General features: G+C 45.7%; 1 protein-coding gene across 1 annotated transcript; it reads right to left on the minus strand.

Moving 5' to 3' along the window:
• Nucleotides 1-266: 266 nt before the first annotated feature.
• On the minus strand, nucleotides 267-19,542 carry LOC310850024 (IgGFc-binding protein-like). The gene is made up of 14 exons (XM_083751028.1): nucleotides 18,947-19,542; nucleotides 18,018-18,597; nucleotides 16,303-16,502; nucleotides 14,865-15,006; nucleotides 13,891-14,219; nucleotides 12,140-12,713; nucleotides 11,066-11,664; nucleotides 8,114-8,678; nucleotides 7,058-7,635; nucleotides 5,755-6,325; nucleotides 5,270-5,469; nucleotides 3,483-3,866; nucleotides 1,845-2,131; nucleotides 267-510 (listed from the first exon to the last, which is right to left on the minus strand). The coding sequence occupies exons 1-14, from the start codon at nucleotides 19,451-19,453 to the stop codon at nucleotides 501-503; spliced, it is 5,526 nt and encodes a 1,841-aa protein (XP_083607154.1). The 5' UTR covers nucleotides 19,454-19,542; the 3' UTR covers nucleotides 267-500.
• Nucleotides 19,543-21,500: the final 1,958 nt, after the last annotated feature.

Raw genomic sequence — 21,500 nt, forward strand, 5'->3', positions numbered from 1 at the left:
AATTTGGAGTCTAGAAGGAAATTCAGCATTCTTTGCCCCCAGATAGTCTTGAGTGACAACACCCACCATCCTCAGTTAGCTTAACTAATGGTCAGGGATGATGCAAACTGTGATCCAACAACATCTGGGGACCCATCAGCTGGATATCACTCTAGACCATATTGTTTCCTTGACTTCTTGCTTGAATATAACAATTGTTAGAGCTTCCCGCACCCCACAGTTATTTTTGCATATCCACAGAGCTAAAATCATGCTGAACAAAGTAATGTCAATCCTGAGAAGTTCCTACACCCAAAGGATTTATTGATTCTTAGGGGAAAGTGTCATCATTTTTTGTGTGTGTAATCAGAGTCATATTGATAGAGGTTTGAGCAATATGAAAATGTTTTTGCAGGTGGGATGTTATACACAGAAGAATGTTGCTCAAGAACTTGCATGCAAATAGTTGCCACTGATGATTGAGCAGAAAAGGGAGGGTTCCACTTTGGCTCAGACAGCTTTTAGACATCCCTGTAAAATAAGATTGCGAAGAATGTAATGTGAGCTTGTTTATGACTCTGTGACAATCTTCACAACACTTCCCGCCCCACTGTAGATTTTTTTTTAACATTAGCAGAAAGTACCTGGCATTGCTCAGGAATCCTAAGAAACCAAAAAAATACGGAGATATAGAAATGGATAGTGTAATTTGTTCATTTTGAGAGCTGTGCCTGCCCTCCTTCCCCAACCCTGAACGACTCATGGAATGCCCAACCATGAACAATTTGAGGGATGGGGCTAACGCAATTTATAGTTTTTTGAACCCTATATGATTGGGAAAGGGGCAGAGGAAGAAAGTGCTGTGTCGTTGTCCCTCAACCACACTGCAGAAAACAGAAAGTCTCAGTCCTGCTGTGTATTGCCTTGCAAGCATGTTCTTTACACACAGCATGACGGTAAAGCAGATTCTTGCAGCCAGCAGTGTTGCACCATTGGTGGGCTGCTCCTGCACTGCCATAGCATGGACCCGACCGCCATGACATGCCTGCTAACCATACCCTCTTTCCCCTTCCTCCTCCTGCATCATTGCCACCAACGTATCTCAGCTCATTGAGTACAGGTCCCAGCCACCCTTGCCACTGACAACAATGTCCCACTCCAGGCTGATCTCACTTGCTGCAACCACTGCCACCTGCATTTATGGAGAGAAGTTGCCTGAGCCAGCCCCGCCTCACTCACTATCACCTCCCAAATTGACTCCTCCATCAGCCATCAGCATCACTGTGGGAACCATAACTGCTGGCAGTGAGAAACCATCCAACCACCAGTGCTGGCACAACACAGGGGCAGTAGCCAGTATCTCTCTCCTCCCCTCTACCCCACTGGTCACAGGGCTAGCTCTCTTCTTCCTAACTTAGGACCCCTGGCAACCCCTCTTTCAATACTGCTGGGGGTAAGCTTCCCCAGTGTAGTGCCTGCGGGTAGCATGTTTGTGAAGCAGTCCTGGGCAGCCAGCAGGATTTCATCCTCTGCTCACCAGCTAGTAAGTGGAGAATTCAGTCCTGTATAATTTGACTGTGTGGTTGAGTTCTCCTGCTAGGAACAGGCATGTGCAGCCCAAGTGCAATGAAGGGCTGTTTGAAAGCCCTTTTGCAAACAGCCCTATCTTGCTCTTTGCAGAGGCTGCCTGGCTGTTCTTTTTCCTTCCCAGTGCCCCAACCTAATTTGGTCAAGGCCATGTTCTGATCTGAAAAATTGTTTGCTGGTTCCCTGATTTCCTCCTCCAACACCAAGAGGAGTATGCTGTAATGTGCCTGTTTTACCCCATGTCGCCTTTAGGCAAGACCTTTCCCAGAATTGCTCACCTGCCAGAGAAGTCCTCAGCTTTCCAGGCATCAATGACCTCAGCCATATTTCCTGCTATCTTCCCGTTGGGCAATTTCAGATCATCAGCACCATTTCCATTGAAGTTCCCGCAGGAGGCACAGACTTTTCCTTCCAGGCTTTTACTGATTTGCACTTTCATTTCCCCACTGGGTTCAAGGAGAACTTTTACTACGGAGGCTAATTTAATCACAATCACATCCTGAGAGAGGCTTATAGAGACATCTTCAGAAAACGTCACTGGGAGTGTCCTTTGGCGCCCATTTACCTGAAATGCAGAAAAGAGGGTGAAAGGTGCTGAGCTAGAATAGGTGTCCCCCCATTTACTCAGGGGTTACCTTCTAAGGCCCAATGCACATAAGTGAAATCACACAAAATGGGGAGCAACCTTAAACTGATCAGGACTGCAATACTTCAAGGACCGCCTCTCTCCATATGATCATACTCTAAGCCCCTTCTTCATGTGCCTCCTCTACAAGAGGTCCAGGGGGTGGCAACATGAGAATGGGCCTTTTCTGCAGTGGCTCCCCATTTGTGGAATGCTCTCTCCAGCGAGGATCACCTGGTGCCTTCCTTACACACCTTTAGGAACCAGGAGAAAACATTCCTCTTAAACCAAGCATTTGGGCTGATTGACATCCGATGCCCTTTTAAATGTGTTGTGGAATGGGGGGGGGCATTTATTGGTTTGCTTCTGTTCTCATTTCTATTGTGTATTTTGTCTGTCGTGAAGCACCCTGAAATCTACAGGCGTAGGACGTAGGACGGTGTATAGAGATTTAATAAATAAATAAATTAAAATAAAATAAAATAAAAATAAATAAACACCCTTTCAATGACCTCTCTGCCGTTCTCTCTCCAATCCATACCAAAACAGCTGTATCCAAAAGTATGCACAACTAGTGTTGAAGCTCTGGGGCTGGCAGGAGGCTGGAGGACACACAGGAAAGTACGCTACCTCACATGTCAGCTGTTAGGCAGGGAGGCTGAACAGCCTAAACAAAGCCCTGTTACGTCTTCTGTCTCTTTGGGGCTTACGTAGCCCTTAGTGAAGTCCTCTTTGGGCTCCAGGGATGGTCTCCCCACAAGTCACAAGGACTCTCCAACTCTCTCTCTCTCCATTTCTGGGTTTGAACTGAGTCACAAAAGTCAGGCTTCTAAACACATAGGACTCTCTCATCCATCCAGGCAACCAGAAGGTATTTTCACACCTCAAGGGGTATGGCCTGGGAAGGGGGAGGTCCAGAGGAGAGTCCTGAGAGTCAGACAGAAAGACTCAGAGGGCCACATTGGCTCTTGGGCTCAGGTTCTCTACTTTTAGATCAGGGGAGCCAACATGGTAATCGCTGAATGTAACTGAGCAACAATTCCCAACAGCACTGACTATTGGCCAGGATAGCAAGTTGCTTTTTAAAAATGAGGAAACCCTTTTGCCCTGTGGGTGAGAGCTTGCATTGGGCCAGCATACAAATGCCGGAAAAAAAACAAACCAGATAAACAAGGGGTTGTGTCCAACTCATGTCTACACAGAGCAGGCGTCTTGAAATTAATGGACATAGTTTAATCATTATGCAAATATGCCATTGGATGAAATCTGAGAACCTGCCCGAGGATCTTACCCGTGTCTCCTTGTTCGTTTTTACAGTGATAAAATACATCCCTTTGAAAAACGCATGTATTGTTGTCACAGCTGGCAAATTTGAACCATTGTGTTCCTGGACAACTGCTACAATCCTGAACCAAAAGGGGTCATTGTCGTTGCAGAGGGATGTAACCTCATAGGCTCCTAGGTTGGGAATTTCCCCTGAGGCTCCATCAAAGGAGGTCAGCTGTGCTCCAGGGGTGAGGACGCACTCGCCATTTTTCCTTATGCAGCCACGCAGACCGTTGTGGAGGGCACAAATCTCTCCTTCCTGACAACTGTTTTCTGCACAAACCAGTCGGCCGGATGGGCTACAGGTGCATTTTTTCAAGCAGTCTTCTAAGACAATATTCTCTCCAGCCTGTTTGATTTATAGCCCACAAAGGAAGGGAGGGAGGGAAGTAGAAAAAGTTAAAATTTAAATGCAAACTTTAATTATTTTTAATAAGAGAAAAAAGAAATCATATAGAAACAGACATTCAACATATACAACTGTGTACTTAGAAATACCTCTATACAACTATATTCTAGTACACCAGTGCTACATAGTTGATAAATCAATAGTAAAATAGGTCACATTTTATACTTTAACATATTCATTCATACTATATTAGTATGACATTTATTCCAAGTTCTCTTTATATATATATATATTGCACCACCGGCTTCCACCTGTGTCATTTTTCTTTATAATTTCCATATTTCTTTAACACTATTGTCAGTTTGATAAATGCCACCTTTCCCCATAATCTCCTAGCTAATTCCTTCTTATTCAGTTTAAAGCTATCCTTCCAAGCTTTTGAAAATGTTTCTTAATTGTCAGCGAGGTTTATAGCTTCCATGAACATACCCTGCTATATCTAAAGCACAGATAGCCAACATGGTGCCCTCAAGATGTTGTTGGACCCTCCCCCCAAACTCCCATCAGCACCAGCCAGCATGGTCAACAGTCAGAAATGATGGGAATTGTAGTCCAGCAATATCTGGAGAGCATCATGTTGCTACTCATAGACTAAAGGAATAAAAGGAAGGAGGGGGAGACTATGCCAGTACATGTATCAACATATAGGGTTTTGTTTTGTTAAACTATTAATTCACAAAAATATAAAATGAGAGCAGGATCCTGAATCTAATTCTATGATAGTATAGAAGCAATGGCCTTTCTGTCATCCATGAATTTTGTGTGGGGAAAACAGTAAAATGTGCATGAAGGACATATTTAAATATTTTGTGCCAATACAAATAAACAAAATTGGGCATTAATGTAGTAAGGGCATGGAATAGAATTATGAATTATGAATCACTGCATGTGAAACAGATGAGCCAAAAATAGACTAATATAACTAACCCTGTTACCAGCACAAACATCAGCAGCAGTATACCACTTCCAATAAACTTTTCTGGCTTTCAGAGTCCAAAATAGAGTTAAAAAACAAACAAACAACTAACTCCACCTCTACAAATGTTGTTTGCAAGTCTGGACTCAGTCTAAAACCATCCTATTGCTAATTCACTTGTTCCCAAAAGGAAACTCTGTTCATCAGTGGATAAGTGACTTTCATGAGTCATCATCCAGTAGAGGATGGCAATATGAGAAGGGTATTTTTTTGTGATGGCTCTCTCCTTGTGGAATCTTTTTTTCTCTTGATGATACATTGCTTCTTCTGGGGTCTATTCATGAAAAACATGAGGCCTTGCAGGCTGACTTACAAGAGGCACAAGCGAATGCGCAAACATCGCTGTTTTCACAGCTGTTGCAGTTACCTTGATGTAGCGTCCATCATGCACGCAGCCACAGTTCCCCATTGCCACACATCTGTCACCGTCAAACAGGTAGCCGCCGTCACACTGGCAGCCTTCGAAGCAATTTTGGGTGCACCGAGGCAGAGTGGATAAGCTGGTGCAGGTGGAATCGCAGGTCCTTGTACACAACTTGTAATGGCTATTGGGTGGGCAAGTGAGAGCTGAAAATGAGAGTGAAGATCAGTGATTGAAGGAGTCAAATGCAGTCCAGGCAGGGATGGTGTATTGGCTAACTATTTTTAATTATAGAAGGGGTTAGGAAAGCATTTCATCCATATTCATTTGGATGCACAGTACGGGGGGAAATTAAAATTAATTAAAGTCCTACTCCATGTTTTTAACTGGCATAAACTATTATTATTAATCATGATTCTATTGATTAGGTCCTGGAAGGAAAAGAAGAAGATTAGAAGATGTAACTGCAGGTTCCTGCTGTGCAAACTTACGGCAGAAGTTGTTTGTTCTCCAGGCTCCAATTGTAACTCCTGCAGCCTGACATGCCGCTACGTAGGCCTGGATGTTCCTACAGAGAGTTTCTCCTGCACCATTGGCTGCACACATGTCATACAGACAGTGGTTGAAGTATTCAGTAGGGTCCACCATGGAGTGACAGCTCCTGAAGGGGCCAGATTTGGCTTGGATCATTCCGCAGGAACTCTCCGGTCGGTACGGCGTTGTCTTGGCTGCATCACAGACGGGGCATTTATCTCCACAGCCATTGGAGCATCTGATACCATCAATGGGAACCTTCCAAGAGGCCCCAAACTCTTCCACATTCTGGGTGCTTTTCCCGGTAGGCAAAGTAAAGTCATCAGTCCTGTCCTTATTGAAATTGCCACATAGGCCAGTGACAAGTCCGTGGTAGTTACTGGGGACAGACACCAGGACATAAGAGGAGGTGTCAAAAAGGACTTGGAGACCAAAGTCAGACTGGAGAATGATATTGTTGCCTTCCTGGTTTGCCCAGAGTTTCCCATCATTTGTCTTCATGGGCAGCGTGTAGAGCTCTCCATCCACCTGCATTAACCACAGAGAAGGTGACAATTTTAAATAATAATAATTATTAATGTTTCTTTAATGGTGTCTTGGACTCCATTTCAGGTGGAAATTCCTCCCAAAGCAGGTTACAAATGAAAGCTGCCTCTAAATTGCTCCTGTTTTGTGGGAGGAATTCATGTACACACCAGAAATGCAGGTTTATGCAATCAAACAGGATTAAAGCACCCTGTCTCCCCAAGGTGACAAATCTACTTAAAAACAACCAAAATTCTAACTGCTCCAAAACTGCATTGCAGTTCTCCAACCCCAAAAGTGGACAAAAATGCATATATTTGGAGATGTACATTAAAACCCACATGTAGGTGAAAATGACAAATAGAAATGCATTACATTAGAGAAAATTGCTTTCAAAAATGTGTCCATCATTTATTTGTTTCTTTGTTTGTTTGTTTATAGCTTTCATAAACTGCTTAATGTTTTAGCAAATCTTTAAGTGGTAAAAAAGGGGGAGGGCTGTTAAGAGAAATTTGTACTTAAAAGCAGGAGAGTTAAGGGGGGGGGGAAATTGCGAATTGCCACAGAAATCTGGAAACCTGAATTCAGTACTGGAAAAATGTGAAATTGAGAGAAACGAAAACTGTCAGTGATGGGGCACAAGGGACAGTGGGAGATGAAATTCTCCCAAGGACTCCTGCAGTTGTAGGAATCGTGGGTGAACTATGGTGGCATTTCTACTTCAGAGAGACATACCTTGAGCTTCCAGTTTGTTGCCTTCTCAATGACAGCAGTGTATCCATGAAAAGAGACTACAATCATCTTAGTCAGTGACCTTTCATTTTCCACTGACACGGCAAAGTTTGCCAGCTGAGCATCCTCTCCTTGGACTTTAGCTAAAGTATAAGTGCAGGTTCCTTGGAAGTCGTAGGCCTGTCCATCAAAAGTTAGGTAGTGGGAGCCTGCGGCCAAACTGCAACTACCAGACCCTACAGGATGACAGCCTTGGACACCGTCCTTCACCCTACATTCCTCATGGGGCCCACAAGAGATTTCCTGGCATTTGACAACTCCATTGTCTGTACATTGGCATCGTTCCTGGCAGGAGGAATCGGGGTAGAACTCCTCTCCCTTCTTGTAGTAGTTGCCCCCGTGCTCACAGCCACAATTCCCAATAGGGACACACTGGTCCCCACTGAAGACGAACCCTGGATTGCAATAGCATCCTTCTTTGCAGGTCCTTTCACACCCATCAGGAGCCGAGAGACCACGGCAAGTAGCAGGGCAGCCATTTCCACAGAGCTCGTAGTGAGAGTTAAGTGGGCAGGCAGGGCCTGGAAGAAAGGACAAAAACAGAAAGTGGTGAATTTCAAGCTAGTATAGAAGTTTTTTCAGAAGACGTCTGGTTCTTTGTTCACCTGGAGTAGAATAGGTCTGGTGTGCTCTGTTATAAACTATGTCTATGGAGTGACATCTGCTGGTTAGAGAAGATGTTAGCAAACGTTGCCATAGGATTAAATTGTATTTCGATATACCATAAGCCCACAACATATGGCATGCACATCCTTGGAGCAGAACATTGTAAGGGAAGATGATTAGCTCACTGGTAAACAGGACGCTTTTCATACAAAAGGTCCCAGGTTTAATCCCTGGCATCTCCAAGTATGACTGGGATAATGTCCATAACTGAGAGTCTGGAGAGCCAATGTCAGTGTCAATGTCAATGTCATTGTCAACAGTAGATGATCTGAACAGGTGTCAAGTTACTGCTTATGTTCCTCTGCTAAAACAGCTTCAAGAGGCAATACTTACTGCAGAAAGACTCTGTTCTCCATTCTTCAAGCTCAATGTCCAGATCCTGACAGGCTGCCCCATAAAAGCCGATGGCATTGCACAGAATGTTGTGCAGGCCATGATACTGGCAGACATCAAAGATGCAATCATTGAAGTAGGGCGTTGGGTCGATGATCTCGTGGCAGTGCCTGAAAGGCCCATCCCTCTTGATGAGGATCCCACAGTATTGGTTGCTCTTATAAGCTTGTTTCTGTGCCTCTCCACATGGTGGGCAATCGGTGGTGCAACCCTGTGAACAACCTGGGACCTCTGCCACCTTCCAGCTCTCTGCAAAATGGAATATGCTAGGTGCTTGTCTCCCATCCTTCATGGTCAAGTCATCACTGGGGTTCATGTTGTTGTTGCCACAGAGGCCACAAACAGCATTGGCATATGTACTGGGTACAATGACTTTGACATAGCTGTTCCAGTCAAAGCTTACTGTCAGGTCAAAATCAGTCTTGATGAAGACCTCACTCCCACTGATATAAGCCTTTATCTTGTCTTCGTGGTAGAAAGGCAGGTTCACGTAGACTTCATTAACCTGGAATGTGATGCAGTAGGAATTGTTACCACTGCTCTTACCAAGTGGTTGTGTCCAGTATTAGTTTTAGAGAAACAGACCCATTGAAATTAATGAACAAGAAGCATATAACATAAAGACTCTAAGGTTTCTCCTGATTCACATGTTCTGGAAAAATAGAGCATAGTACCATCAACAATCAGATGGCACCTTGCCCCCAAACTCCTAATGATCACTCTCAGTGGCTTTAGATAGCACTGGAGATAAAATAGTGCCCTGCAGCATCCCATAACATAGTCACTGGAGAGCCAAAAAGCACTGTCCCAGTTCAGTCCTGGAGGTAGAATTGGCACCACTGTAACACAGAACCCCCAATTCCCATTCCTTGGAGGCCATGAACTTCGGAGTTGGCCCAACAGCAGCCTCCACATGGATATTGAAATCACCTAGGATTATTCTCCTGGGGTCCTCCAACAATATCACAGAAATGACCCTGACTAGCCTGATCGGTGGTATTGCTGGGCAACAGGGTTGTTGGTAGACAGTACTATTGGTAGACAGCTGTTGTTGGTAGACAGTACTATGCCCAACCTGGGAAGACCAACTCATTCCCTACAGACCCTCTCAGATGTTAAGATTGGCAAATCAAACTACCTCTTGGTAGTTTGTGGGTGGATGGGATCTGGTAGCAGGAATTCTCTGTGGTAGCCCTTAAGCTGTGAAATTCCCTCCCTGCTGAGCTTCATTTGACACATTCATAAGTTCGATTTTGTCATGTGCTGAAAACACATATCTTAACCATATATATATATATATATATATATATATGCAGGTTTTGGTGTCCTCGGGTGTCTTCCCGTGTAAAAGTTGGGGTGTCTAGGCGACGTTTCGACGAGGTCTCACTCGTCATCTTCAGGCTGGTGCTTTCGGCTTCTTGTTACTGGAACAGAGCGGGATCTCAATGTTTGAGTTCCTATAAATACTGTAGAGGGGGTGTGGTGTCTAGCCTCCAATGTTCTGGGCAGAGAGGAAGTTCCCAGGCTAGTGTGCCTTTTCTTCTTTTGTTCCTTAATTACTTGAGAGATACCTTGAGTGATTTCTTGAGTGATATCCTGAGTACCACTTAGGTGGGTCATTAGGTGTGGATTAGTTGCTAAAGTCTTTGTGTCTTGACCTCTTGAACTTTGTGAAGAGTTTTCCTGAGAAGATGGCTGTATTTGCCCTCTCCACAGATGAATTACTGACACCATCCAGTAGCCAATCCATGGTGGCACCTCCGGATGCTGCACCCCCCTGCAATCCCTACACAGATCTGGCTGACACAAGCCACAAAACCACAGCTCGCCCCTATACACGAAGCCAAGCCAAAGCACAACTAAGTGCAATACAGCCATCTTCTCAGGAAAACTCTTCACAAAGTTCAAGAGGTCAAGACACAAAGACTTTAGCAACTAATCCACACCTAATGACCCACCTAAGTGGTACTCAGGATATCACTCAAGAAATCACTCAAGGTATCTCTCAAGTAATTAAGGAACAAAAGAAGAAAAGGCACACTAGCCTGGGAACTTCCTCTCTGCCCAGAACATTGGAGGCTAGACACCACACCCCCTCTACAGTATTTATAGGAACTCAAACATTGAGATCCCGCTCTGTTCCAGTAACAAGAAGCCGAAAGCACCAGCCTGAAGATGACGAGTGAGACCTCGTCGAAACGTCGCCTAGACACCCCAACTTTTACACGGGAAGACACCCGAGGACACCAAAACCTGCATTCCTGTACCCGTGAAAATCTACGAAAGCAAATATATATATATATATATATATATATATATATATATATATATATACTGTGATGTATATATATATACTGCGATGGATGTGTATTTTAAAGATTCACTTTTTTATCTGACTCTAAATTGTTTTAACTCTTTTTAATATTGTAGTTTTAAGTTGTTGTGACCCAACTTATGAAAAAAGGGCCACTGAAAAATCTAATCATCATCCTAGGCTTCCATAATAGTTTCTGGATCAGATAAACTCATTGTTCTAGGCAGCTGGGGGCCCTGCCCTCACTGCTCACAAATCATGCTTGTCCCATACTTAGGAACTGGATCTGACAACTCTTGTGGCCGTCAACAGCACATATCTAATGCTGAATTTTGCAGCACATCGAGCTTACTTCATCTATACTTTGCATGTCAGCAGACCCTGTAGTTCAAGTTACAATGTCCAATGGGGTATAGTGCCATTTGTCACAGATAAACCATCCCCTATGTCTAATGCAGGAACTGCTTCAATGCTTACTTAGAAAACTAGCAAGGTACCCTGCCCAAGAGCCACCCTCTGAAACAGCCCTGTAATGACACAAAGAGGAAAACAACCATATGTTCACCAATTGTCTATACCTGGATCCTGCGTGGATACTCCTGGCTAAGTGTGATTACGACATTGTAGACCTCCAATGTCACCACCTTGGTGTAGGACACATTTTCGTTGCCTCGGTTGTTGTTCTCCACATTGACACTGAAAGGCCTGAGAGTTGGGTCCTTAGAGCACAGCCCAGCCAGCTTGTAGACACAGGTGCCCATGAAGTCATAATTCTTCCCATCAAAGGTGGTGTAATGAGGGTCCCCGGCTGCTGAGCAAGTAGCGGTGCTTACGGGATGACAACCTCGGACTCCATTGACCACAATGCACTGCTCACTGGCTTTGCAGCCAGCTGGTTTGCACACCACAATGCCCAGGGTGGGATCACATGTGCAGCGGGAACCACAGGTCTCATCAGCCCAGAATTCTTCTCTGGGTTTGTAGTAGAGCCCATTGTAGGTGCAGCCACAGCTCCCAACAGGCACACACTTGTCAACGCTGAGGACGTAGCCATCGTTGCACTGGCAGGTTTCCACGCATGGCTGTTTGCAGTCAGAGGGAGCCTTGTGGTCGGCGCAGCTGGCGGGGCAGGCATTGCCACAGAACTCATAGTGGCTATTCTGAGGGCACGGCAAGGCTGTAAGGAGGAGAAGAACAGCGGGGGTCTAACTACTGATAGAATGTGCTAAAGCTTAAGTTGGCAAGAGCTGATGCTGCTAATATTGTACATGTCATATACAGAGTGTGTGTGTGTGTGTGTGTGTGCGCGTGTGTGTGTGTGTGTGTGTGTGTGTGTTTAAGAATGAATTCTTGGGTCACAAGATCCAAGTTTGGAGCAAGTATTCTTTGGTGAGAGAACCCCAGCAAAGATTTAAAATCACAAAACATGCAGCAACGCCAAATGTGAAAATATAGGCTATAAACACTTTTAAATGTGCTCCTCCAAGTGAGTTCCACCCCCCCCAAGTTTATTTCCCTCTTTCACCAGCATAGGAAAAAGACCCCACATTTGAGAAGTTTTAAAAAGAGCTTACTTGCAAAGCTCAGAGTCATGTGAAAGTTGCACTGGCAGTAAAACTTGGCTTAGTTCCAAAGTGGGGAAGAGCACTCACCACAGCCAGAGGCTGTCCTCCAATCGTATATGGTGGCACCCTCTTTCCTACAGGTTTTAGCATAGGCCTCCAAGGCCTGGCAAAGGATGTTCTTGGCTCCTCCATTGAGACACACATCATAAATGCAGCTGTCAAAGAAGTCATCTGGATTCACTATGGAATGGCATTCTCTGAAGGGCCCCCCCGAGGTTTTGCTGATCAGCCCACAGTACTCTTCCTTTCCATACAGCGCCCTCTTGCCCTCATCACATGTTGGGCAATTCCCTCGGCAGTAATCCCAGCAAAAGGGGTCCCGGTCCTTGACTTTCCAGCTGCTGGCCCAGCTTATGATGGAGGCAGCCTTGGTGCCATTGAGAAAGACCATGTCGTCTGCAGGGTTTTGGTTGAAGTTTCCACACAGCCCGCATGTGGCCCCATAGTAGCTGCTGGGGAGAGTGATCACCAGGTGCCATTGCCAGTCGTACGTTACTTGCAGGCCGAAATCTGTTTGCAGGACAGCATTGGTGCCGCTCTGGTACAGCTTGATCTTGCCATCTTCAAGAGTCAGTGGCAGGCTGGTAATAGCATCATTTAACTAGAGACAGAATGTCAACACACACATATGAATTATTGTTTTATTTTTCCTTTGTTTCCATGCAGCCATGTGTCTACGAAACAGGAATAGACAAGCTGATCCTAGCCTTAGACTCTTAGACTGAAATTCTAACCCCACTTATGAAGGAGTAAGTTTCAATAAATTCTTTAGGCAAAGACTGGGGAATCAGCAGGCATTTTAGCCATGGCCACAAACCCAGTGACAGGGAATCCATGGGCCATCCAGGTGTTGTTGGACTACAATCCCCATTAGTGCTAGCCAGCATGGTCAATGGTCAAGGATGACAGAAGATGTAAACCATTCCCAGCCCCTTCCCTAAGCTATTACTGCATGTGATTCTCAGGGAATTTACACTTTCACTATCTACCTCTGTCCATGGTACTGTTTCACATGAGCAAGCATCACTTTAGATAGGTTAAGTTTTTTAGTGGACCTTGGGAATATTAGTTGGCAGCGCAAACAAGTCTGTTGGGCTTAGGTGGCCCAAGTGATCACTTATGTTTGGGCAGTGCAGTCACATAGGAGGGTCAAAGTCAACTATAAGGTGTAACCAAGCCAAATCCAGTTGCACTAGCAGCTGCTCATACTCTGGTTTCAAACCATGAGCCCAAGAAAGGGACTCAGATTGTATTTATCTGTACACCATTCGGTTGCCAACTTGCAGTATTTATGGAATCTTTTTAAAATGCAAACATCACAAAACAAGCTCCTCATTGGATCCTTATTGGGTAGATCTAGAGCACACATTTGCCATGCCGAAGCATCAAGATCAGGTAGATCCTGCTATGGTTTCTTGTGACCAGCTTTGAAAATCAATATTATGCCAAATAGGATTGCAGCTTCATCACATCACATCCCCCCGTTCCCTATATTCTGCCAGCCACAAAGGAGAAAGAGACTGGTTGTCTGGATAATGAGCGTCTTTTAATCATGCAAAATGGCATGAAGGTCAATAACTTCCATCATTCGGAGTGGTATAGAGGTTCAATAATCTCTTGAGAGTGACCTGCAAGCACTAGTATTTCTTCTCCCTCCTGATATAGCTATTCCTTTCATGCTACTTTAGACTAATATCGGGCTCTCAAAGTGGCTATATATTGGAATGAATTCCAGTACATTCACGAAGGTTATCCCATCCCCTGGCAATCTAACATACCCGGATTCTTCCTGTTTCCTGTTTGTGGATGGAGATCTTGTAGCCATAGACATAGATGTTGGTCAGACGCACGTAGGACACAGCCTGGTTGCCCCTGTTGTCATTTTTCTCATCGATAGTGAAAGGCACCAGCGTAGCATCGTTCCCACAGTACTTGGCAATAGTGTAAGAACATGTGCCCATGAAATCAAACTTCAAGGTGTCAAAGGTGTGATAGTGTGGGTCCCCCCAAGCCCAGCAGGTTCCTGTGAACTGTGGTTTGCATTTGGCTTGGCCATTCTCCATCTTGCATGTCTCCTTTTCTCGGCACTTCAGGGCTTTGCATGGATCTAAAATGAAAGGCATGAAACGTGAGCAGGAGCTAGAAGTCATTCCGTAAAAACCTAAAGGTGCAGAGGTGGAGGGAAGTTTTATCCATTAGCAAAAGGGCATAGGTGGGCAACATGGTGCCCTCTAGAAGTTGTTGGAGTCCAATTCTCATCAGCCTCAGCCTGCATGGTCAAAAATGATAGGAGCAAGAAGATCTAGACGGTAACATGTTGGCTGTCTATGTGATGGGGGAAGCAACACACAACCCTGCCTCATATTTATTAGACTGGAATGTGCCCTTGATCTCTGATATTGCTTCTTGCTTGTTGGAATGAAAGACAGAGGAGTGCAGGTAAGTTTGTGGAAAATCTGCCAGCTGTACAAAGGAAAAATGTACAATAGCAGCTCTGTCTACTTCTGCCTCTGGCACCACCCAGCATGTGGCTCCAGAAGTCTGCCCAGAAGAAAATGCTGCCCTAGAGCTTTAAAAAATGTACCTTGCTCATTCTTTATAGACTCACATACTACATTCCTCATATAAGGTGCTATAATTTCCCAGCATATCTGTGCCAAGACCAGGGGTGAGGCACAATGAGAATTGTAATCCAGCAACATCTGAAGGGCCACAGGGTCCCCACCCTTCGCTTGATTGACTCTCTCCTTACCCTTATTAATGCAACTCATGATTCCATCTTGGACCTTGCAGTTCTCATCGGCAGCGCAGTTGTGGGCCTCACAAATTACTCCCTGGCCTGGGATGCAATGGCAGCTCTCCTGGCACACGTTCAGCAGAACCTTCTCATTGGGCTGTTGGGAGATTTTGGAAACAATAAAATAGAGCAGCAACAGTAATCCCTTCAGTGCCTTTCTGAGGTATAGCTTGAATGGGAAGGGACTGAGCATTGGAGGAGGAGCGAGATTCCTTTTAACAGAAAGGGCTGTTAAGCAAAAATGGTGAAATGGGTGCATGAATGAATCACCACCAACTGCACATCACAATGTGTTCCCCCCCCCCCATCTCAGCTCCCAATGCCACAACTCCTCAAGCCTTTCAGTTGAGATAATTTGCCTATTCCACAGCAAGCAGCCAGGTCAAATAATTTGCATGCATGTACAGATGACTCTCGGGGGACGCGGGTGGCGCTGTGGGTAAAAGCCTCAGTGCCTAGGGCTTGCCGATCGAAAGGTCGGCGGTTCAAATACCCGTGGCGGGGTGCGCTCCCCAGCGCCTGCCAACCTAGCAGTTCGAAAGCACCCCCGGGTGCAAGTAGATAAATAGGGACCGCTTACTGGAGGGAAGGTAAACGGCATTCCGTGTGCTGCGCTGGCTCACCAGATGCAGCTTTGTCACGCTGGCCACGTGACCCGGAAGTTTCTCCGGACAGCACTGGCCCCCGGCCTCTTAAGTGAGATGGGCGTACAACCCTAGAGTCTGTCAAGACTGGCCCGTACGGGCAGGGGTACCTTTACCTTTACTTTACAGATGACTCTCAGCTTATGTTGGGTTTATGTTCCTTGAGGTTGCATGTAAAGGCAAAATCACACAAAGTCAAGATGACCCCTGTAATTGCCCCCACTGTCCAAGATCTCACAGGTTCTTGGATGGCCAGTGATATCTTGTGGGAGCCTCCCAGAGGCCTTGTATGTCTTTCTTAGAGCTGGTAAACAAAGCAGAAGGATTAAAAGCTCTTTCTTCGAAGAGTTTTCCTGCCTTACTGGGTTCTGAGATTGTCACATGAGCGTTCTCAAGATCTCACAATAGCCTCCAGTGCCCAGTAAGCCAGGTTATCCCACCCCTTTCTAATTATTTTTCGGTGATCTGTGCAAAGGAGTAAGTAAAATCACATTAAGTCGACTGCATAAGCAAGCTGTTAGTAGTTCTGTCCCATTGTTACACTTAAGTTGCACAATTCCGCCACCTGATGTACCAACTCCTACCAATGACAGTTCATTTTATTTATTCCATATTTCAAAAAACAGCCATTAAAACATTTCAAGACCTGAGAAATTCTGGAGATGATCACAACAGCTTGTGGTTTGGGGTTCAAAGAATGTGCAACTGGGAAAGCATGCTCTGAAAAAAGGGTTCAGAAGATCAGCTACCTTGTAGTAGCGTCCATTCTTTAAGCACCCACAGTCTTTTGCGGCGACACAGCCAAGGCCGTCGAAGAAGAAGCCATCATTACATTGGCAGCCCTCAGCACAGGTCTCTGGACAGGCTGCAGGGTCGGTGATCTTGGTACAGGAGGTGGAGCATAGGTTGCTGCAAATCTCATAGTGACTGTTGGCTGGGCAGCGCAGAGCTAAATGAGGAAAGAAAGAAAAAACATCCATGTTAGGTGAAAGGCTCCCTGGTACTATCTGGGATGGCTGGGAAGCTGGCAAGTGAAATGCAGAGAGAGTGGCCATTAAAGGGCAGAACATGTCTTTGACAGCTGTTGTTTTTGCAAAAGACGAAAACAAAAAGCTGACGCTAGGATGAATTTATGTTCCTTAACCCCACTGTTTTGATCATTTCTTCACTTATCTCATATATTTTTGCCCATTCAAGACAATGGAGGTTTTTTAAATATTAAAAATGCTTAGGTTTCCATAGGGAGAGGAAGCAAGGAGGATAGTAAAATGCTTCTGAGATCTTGTAAAAGCAATTTGAGCAGTGGGACAAACCCAATCTCTGAGGAATGTGAGATTCCAGGGTTTACCTAGGGTTTGATTTTCTTGGAATGAGGGTCAGCAGTGACTGTGATGTGTTTATGATATATGGCTTATTTGCACATACAGTTGTACCTTGGTTCTCAAACAGAATGTTTTCCCGGAGACCATCTGACCTCCGGAACTGTTCAAAAACCAATACATGGCTCCCAGTTGACTGCAGGAATGTCCTGCAGCCAATTGGAAGCTGCAAAAGCCACGCCAGATGTTCGGCTTCCAAAAATTGTTAGAAAACCAGAACACTCACTTCCAGTTTTTGATCGTTCAGGAGCCAAAAACGTATGAGTTCCAAGGCATTCGGCAACCAAGGTACGACTGTATGTACAACCCTAGCCTATGATGGGGCTCACAGCATTAACATCCCCAAAATTCTTGCTTATCCCAGAGCCACAGTCCTGGATTCAAGCAGAAATCCAGTGTGCCTCTCTTTCTCCAGCTTCTGCCTGCAGCTTGCTCTCTCTCTCTCTCTCTCTCTCTCTCTCTCTCTCTCTCTCTCTCTTACACCTCTGGCCCTTGTCCTTCTCACCAACAGCCAGGGGAGAGGCAGGGGCCACCTAAGCAACTTCCTTTGTTTGTTTGCTGTGTATTCTGAGAAGTGTCTTGCTAGGTACCAATTGGTCTACAAGGCTGCTGACTCTCTCTGGCTCCTTCGGCTGCATTTCATCACTCAGACACAGACTGAGCTCTCAGAGTAACGGTCCTTGCATACCTGCTTGATTTCCTGCTTTCCAGGATACCTTGGTTCAAGGATGGTGAACCTCAGGACCAGGCCCAAATATGGCCCTGTCTATGGCCCCAGAAGGTTGCCAAGAAGGAATCACAATCCTTGTGCTGAACAAGGCCCCCCACCCTACCAACTTATACTGCTGGTTCTGGCAGGAACTCATTGAAAACAATTTTCTATATACCTCTGTGACTTGAGCTTGTCAGTAGGTTGCGGAACACATAGTCAAGAGGGTGGTGAGTTCAGTCTCTGCACAGCTTGAGGCAGTTAGAGCCTTACAAATAAACACACACCTCTAGATGCGTGCCAAAGTGACGGGGGTCATTTCAGTTTCTGCTCCCATTTCTCTTCTCCCCCTGAATGTTCAGTCCCCGGTACTTACGACAGAAGGAAGGGCTCCTCCAGGGTTTGACAGAGACCCCGGCCTCTTGGCAGACAGAACCGTAGCTCTGGATGCTGTTGCACAAGACCTGGCTGTCCCCGTTGCCCAGGCACACATCGTAGATGCAGTTGCTGAAGTACACACCAGGATCCACCTTTCCGTGGCAAGCACTGAAGGGGCCATCAGGCGCAGTGAGGATCCCACAGTAGTTGCGCTGTTTGAAAATGTCCTTCTTCCTTTCCTCGCAGACTGGGCAGCTGTTCCCAGAGCATCCATCTGAGCAAGATCTATCTGCCCCAGAGACCCGGACCTTCCAGGAAGCACCAAATTTAGCTATGTCAGAGGTTATTATGCCATTGGGTAGCAGGAACTCATCGTCCTTCTTCCCATTGTAGTTCCCACAGAGGCCTTGCATCTGGCCCTGGTAAGTGCTTGGGACTGTGACTGTCATGTGGTAAACCAGGTCGTAGCTCACAATGAGACCAAAGTCAGTTTCTATCAGGACTTTTGTGCCATGTTGATAGGCTCTGATCCGCCCCGCAGAAAAGGATATAGGGACGGTGTAGATCAAGCCATTCACCTGGAAGAAGAAAACAGAACATTCACTGGTTGAGTAGGATTGGCCTAAGGGTTTTTTCTTATGTTGCAAACTCATACTCAAAGGATTGGCAGCTGGGGGGCAACCCCCCCCTATATTAGAAGACAATTGCAATAAAATGTTAACAAGTTTTCATCGGAATTCTTGGGAGAAATGCCATCTGATACAAAAATGTGGAGAACTGGACTTAGGACAGGAAATATGAGAGAAAGAAGCTGATGGACTTGTTCATCCTTAATTAAATAAATGAGCCAAGACAATGTCTTAATGTGGAAAAAAGATGAATGGCTAAAGATCTAATGATTTGCCTCTCCTTTCTGCATGGACTCACCTTCACTTGACCTTGCTTGCTCTGCAGTAATGTGAGTGTAATGCCATAGACAGTGACTGAGACCATCTTGGTAACAGCAACTTTCCTATTTCCCCAGGGCTCGTTTTCCACGTTGACAGTAAAAGCTCTCAAGACCCGGTTGTTTGTGCTGACCTTAGCCAAGGTATAAGTGCAGGTGCCTTGGAAATCAAAGGCCAGTCCATCGAATGAGAGATAGTGAGGGTCACCTGAAGCAGAGCAGGTGGCGCGGCTGGTGGGGTAGCAGTTCTGAATACCCTTCTCTACCTTGCACTGCTCCCCTTTCTTGCAGCTGGCGGGCTGGCATTTTATTTGCTTGCTCTGTGCGTCACAGATGCAGCGTCTGGTGCACGTCTTGTCTCCCCAGAACTGCTCACCGGGCGAGAAGGACTTCCCCTCAAACACGCACCCACAGGCAGCCTTAGAGATGCATTTCCCAGCATCCAACACAAAGCCCTCATTACACTGGCAAGTCTCTACGCAGGGCATTGAGGAACAGTCTTGGGGCTCAGCTTGGTTGTTGCAGGTTGCAGGGCAAGGAGATCCACAGGCATCATAATGGCTGTTCTCGGGGCAGGATTTGGCTGTCAAAAGAGACAAGATGATTGTCAACAAGGCACGATTAGAAGACACAGGGAATCTGAGTGTTTGTTAGGATATTTCCATTCCTCCTTAAAAAGGGAGCAGGCTGTTGTGTGTCACAAGCCTGCGTACTTCCTGCTAACAGGGAGTTTCCATTTCGTATATAGCTTTTGTTTTCTGTCTGTTGCCTCCACACGAAGGCAGGCAGTCATGTTTTCCAGTCCTTTGACTGATACTGTTTCCTCGGGAGACCGGGAGACGTCGTGGAGGCATGATGGCCTCTGACTCCCTGGCAGTATCCCAACAAAGTTAAGCTATATTTTGCTAATGCGGGACAAGGGAAAGTGTACTGAACCATGTTTTTATTTTGATTATGTATTTTGTGGTTTTTATGTATTTTGATTTTATCCTGAGACCTACGGGTATAGGGTGGTATATAAATTTAATTAACAACAACAGCAATGACCAAGATGTCCTTAGCCTAGCCTAGCCTGCCTCTCAGAGTATTGTGCGAATCAAATGGATGCACCAACCGTAAGCTGCCAGGAAGATGTATTCAGTACAGATGTAACATTAAACTAAGGTCAAAACAAAAAATTCCTTCCAGTAGCACCTTAAAGACCAGTTAAGTTAGTTCTAGGTATGAGCTTTTGTGTGCATGCACACTTCTTCAGATACCATGGCAAATACTATGGCAGACCAACACGGCTACCTATCTGTAACATTAAACTAAGGTTTACTCTTGGTAGTTCTGCTACCCTTGCAAGTTTGGGGTTGTGGTGGCCTGGAATGGCCATTCTCTGTGGCAGCTGCCAAACTCTGGCATTCCCTTCCCATAGAGGAACATCTGGCATTTTCATTGTACAGTGGTACCTCGGGTTACAGACTTTTCAGGTTACAGACTCTGCTAACCCAGAAATAGTACCTCGGGTTAAGAACTTTGCTTCAGGATGAGAACAGAAATCACGTGGCAGCGGGAGGCCCCATTAGCTAAAGCGGTGCTTCAGGTTAAGAACAGTTTCAGGTTAAGAACGGATCTCCAGAACGAATTAAGTTCTTAACCCGATGTACCACTGTATAGCTTTCATCATATGCTGGAGACTCCTATTTTTACCCTGGCCTTTGGCATGTGTGTGTGTGTGTGTGTGTGTGTGAAACCCAGTCTATTCTGGGTCTGGAAACCAAGCCTTATGAGGAACGGTCGAAGAAGCTAGGTATGTTTAGCCTGGAAAAGAGGAGACTGAAAGAAGGTATCATAGACATCTTCACATATCTCAAAAGCTGTCACATGGAAGATAGAACTAGCTTGTTTTCTCCTGCTCCAGAAGATAGGACTCGAACCAATGGCTTCAAATTACAAGAAGGGAGATTCTGACACTCACAGCAACCGATGGGGGTTCTCCAGTCCAAGACAGCAACTTGCTTTTCCCGACAAGCTACTGCATAGTTATTCAGTGCCTCACAAAGAAGCTTCTTCAGGCCATCATTCATGCAGAGGTCATAGACACAGTTTTCCAGAAAAGGGTTGGGGTCAATCACAGCATGACACTTGCTGAATGGGCCATCTTCTCCTTTGCTGAGCCAGCCGCAGAATGGCTCGCCTTCATACTTCTTGACCATCTCTGGAGAGCAGGTTTTGCATTCCCCATGGCAGTCATCCCAGCAGAACCTGTCGCCATCGTCCACCTTCCAGCTCTTTCCAAACTCAATGGGGTTGGGAGCCAAGGCCCCATCGGGGGTGCTAAAGTCATCAGTGGGGTCTCCATTGTAGTTGCCACAAAGACCGCAAACATTTTCAGAAAAGCTGCTGGAGAGCTTCACCACCAGGTAGGTGTTCCAGTCATAGGAGACCTTCAGGGAGAAATCTGTCTCAATGAAGACAGAGCTCCCACTCTGGTAGAGACGGAGTTTCCCTTCATTCAGGGAGATGGGCAGGCGGAAACTCTGGTCATTC

Source organism: Podarcis gaigeae (genome assembly GCF_964106915.1).
Source record: "Podarcis gaigeae genome assembly, chromosome: 8".
Lineage (NCBI taxonomy): Eukaryota > Metazoa > Chordata > Lepidosauria > Squamata > Lacertidae > Podarcis > Podarcis gaigeae.

Coding starts and splice junctions, on each gene's coding strand:
- LOC310850024 (XM_083751028.1), bottom strand. CDS start 19,453: ATGCCCTGCGTAGAGACTTGCCAGTGTAATGAGGGCTTTGTGTTGGAT. Junction 11,665..12,139: donor GAGGACAGCCTCTGGCTGTG/GTGAGTGCTCTT, acceptor TCCTCCTTACAG/CCTTGCCGTGCCCTCAGAAT. Junction 6,326..7,057: donor CAACAAACTGGAAGCTCAAG/GTATGTCTCTCT, acceptor TGGTTAATGCAG/GTGGATGGAGAGCTCTACAC.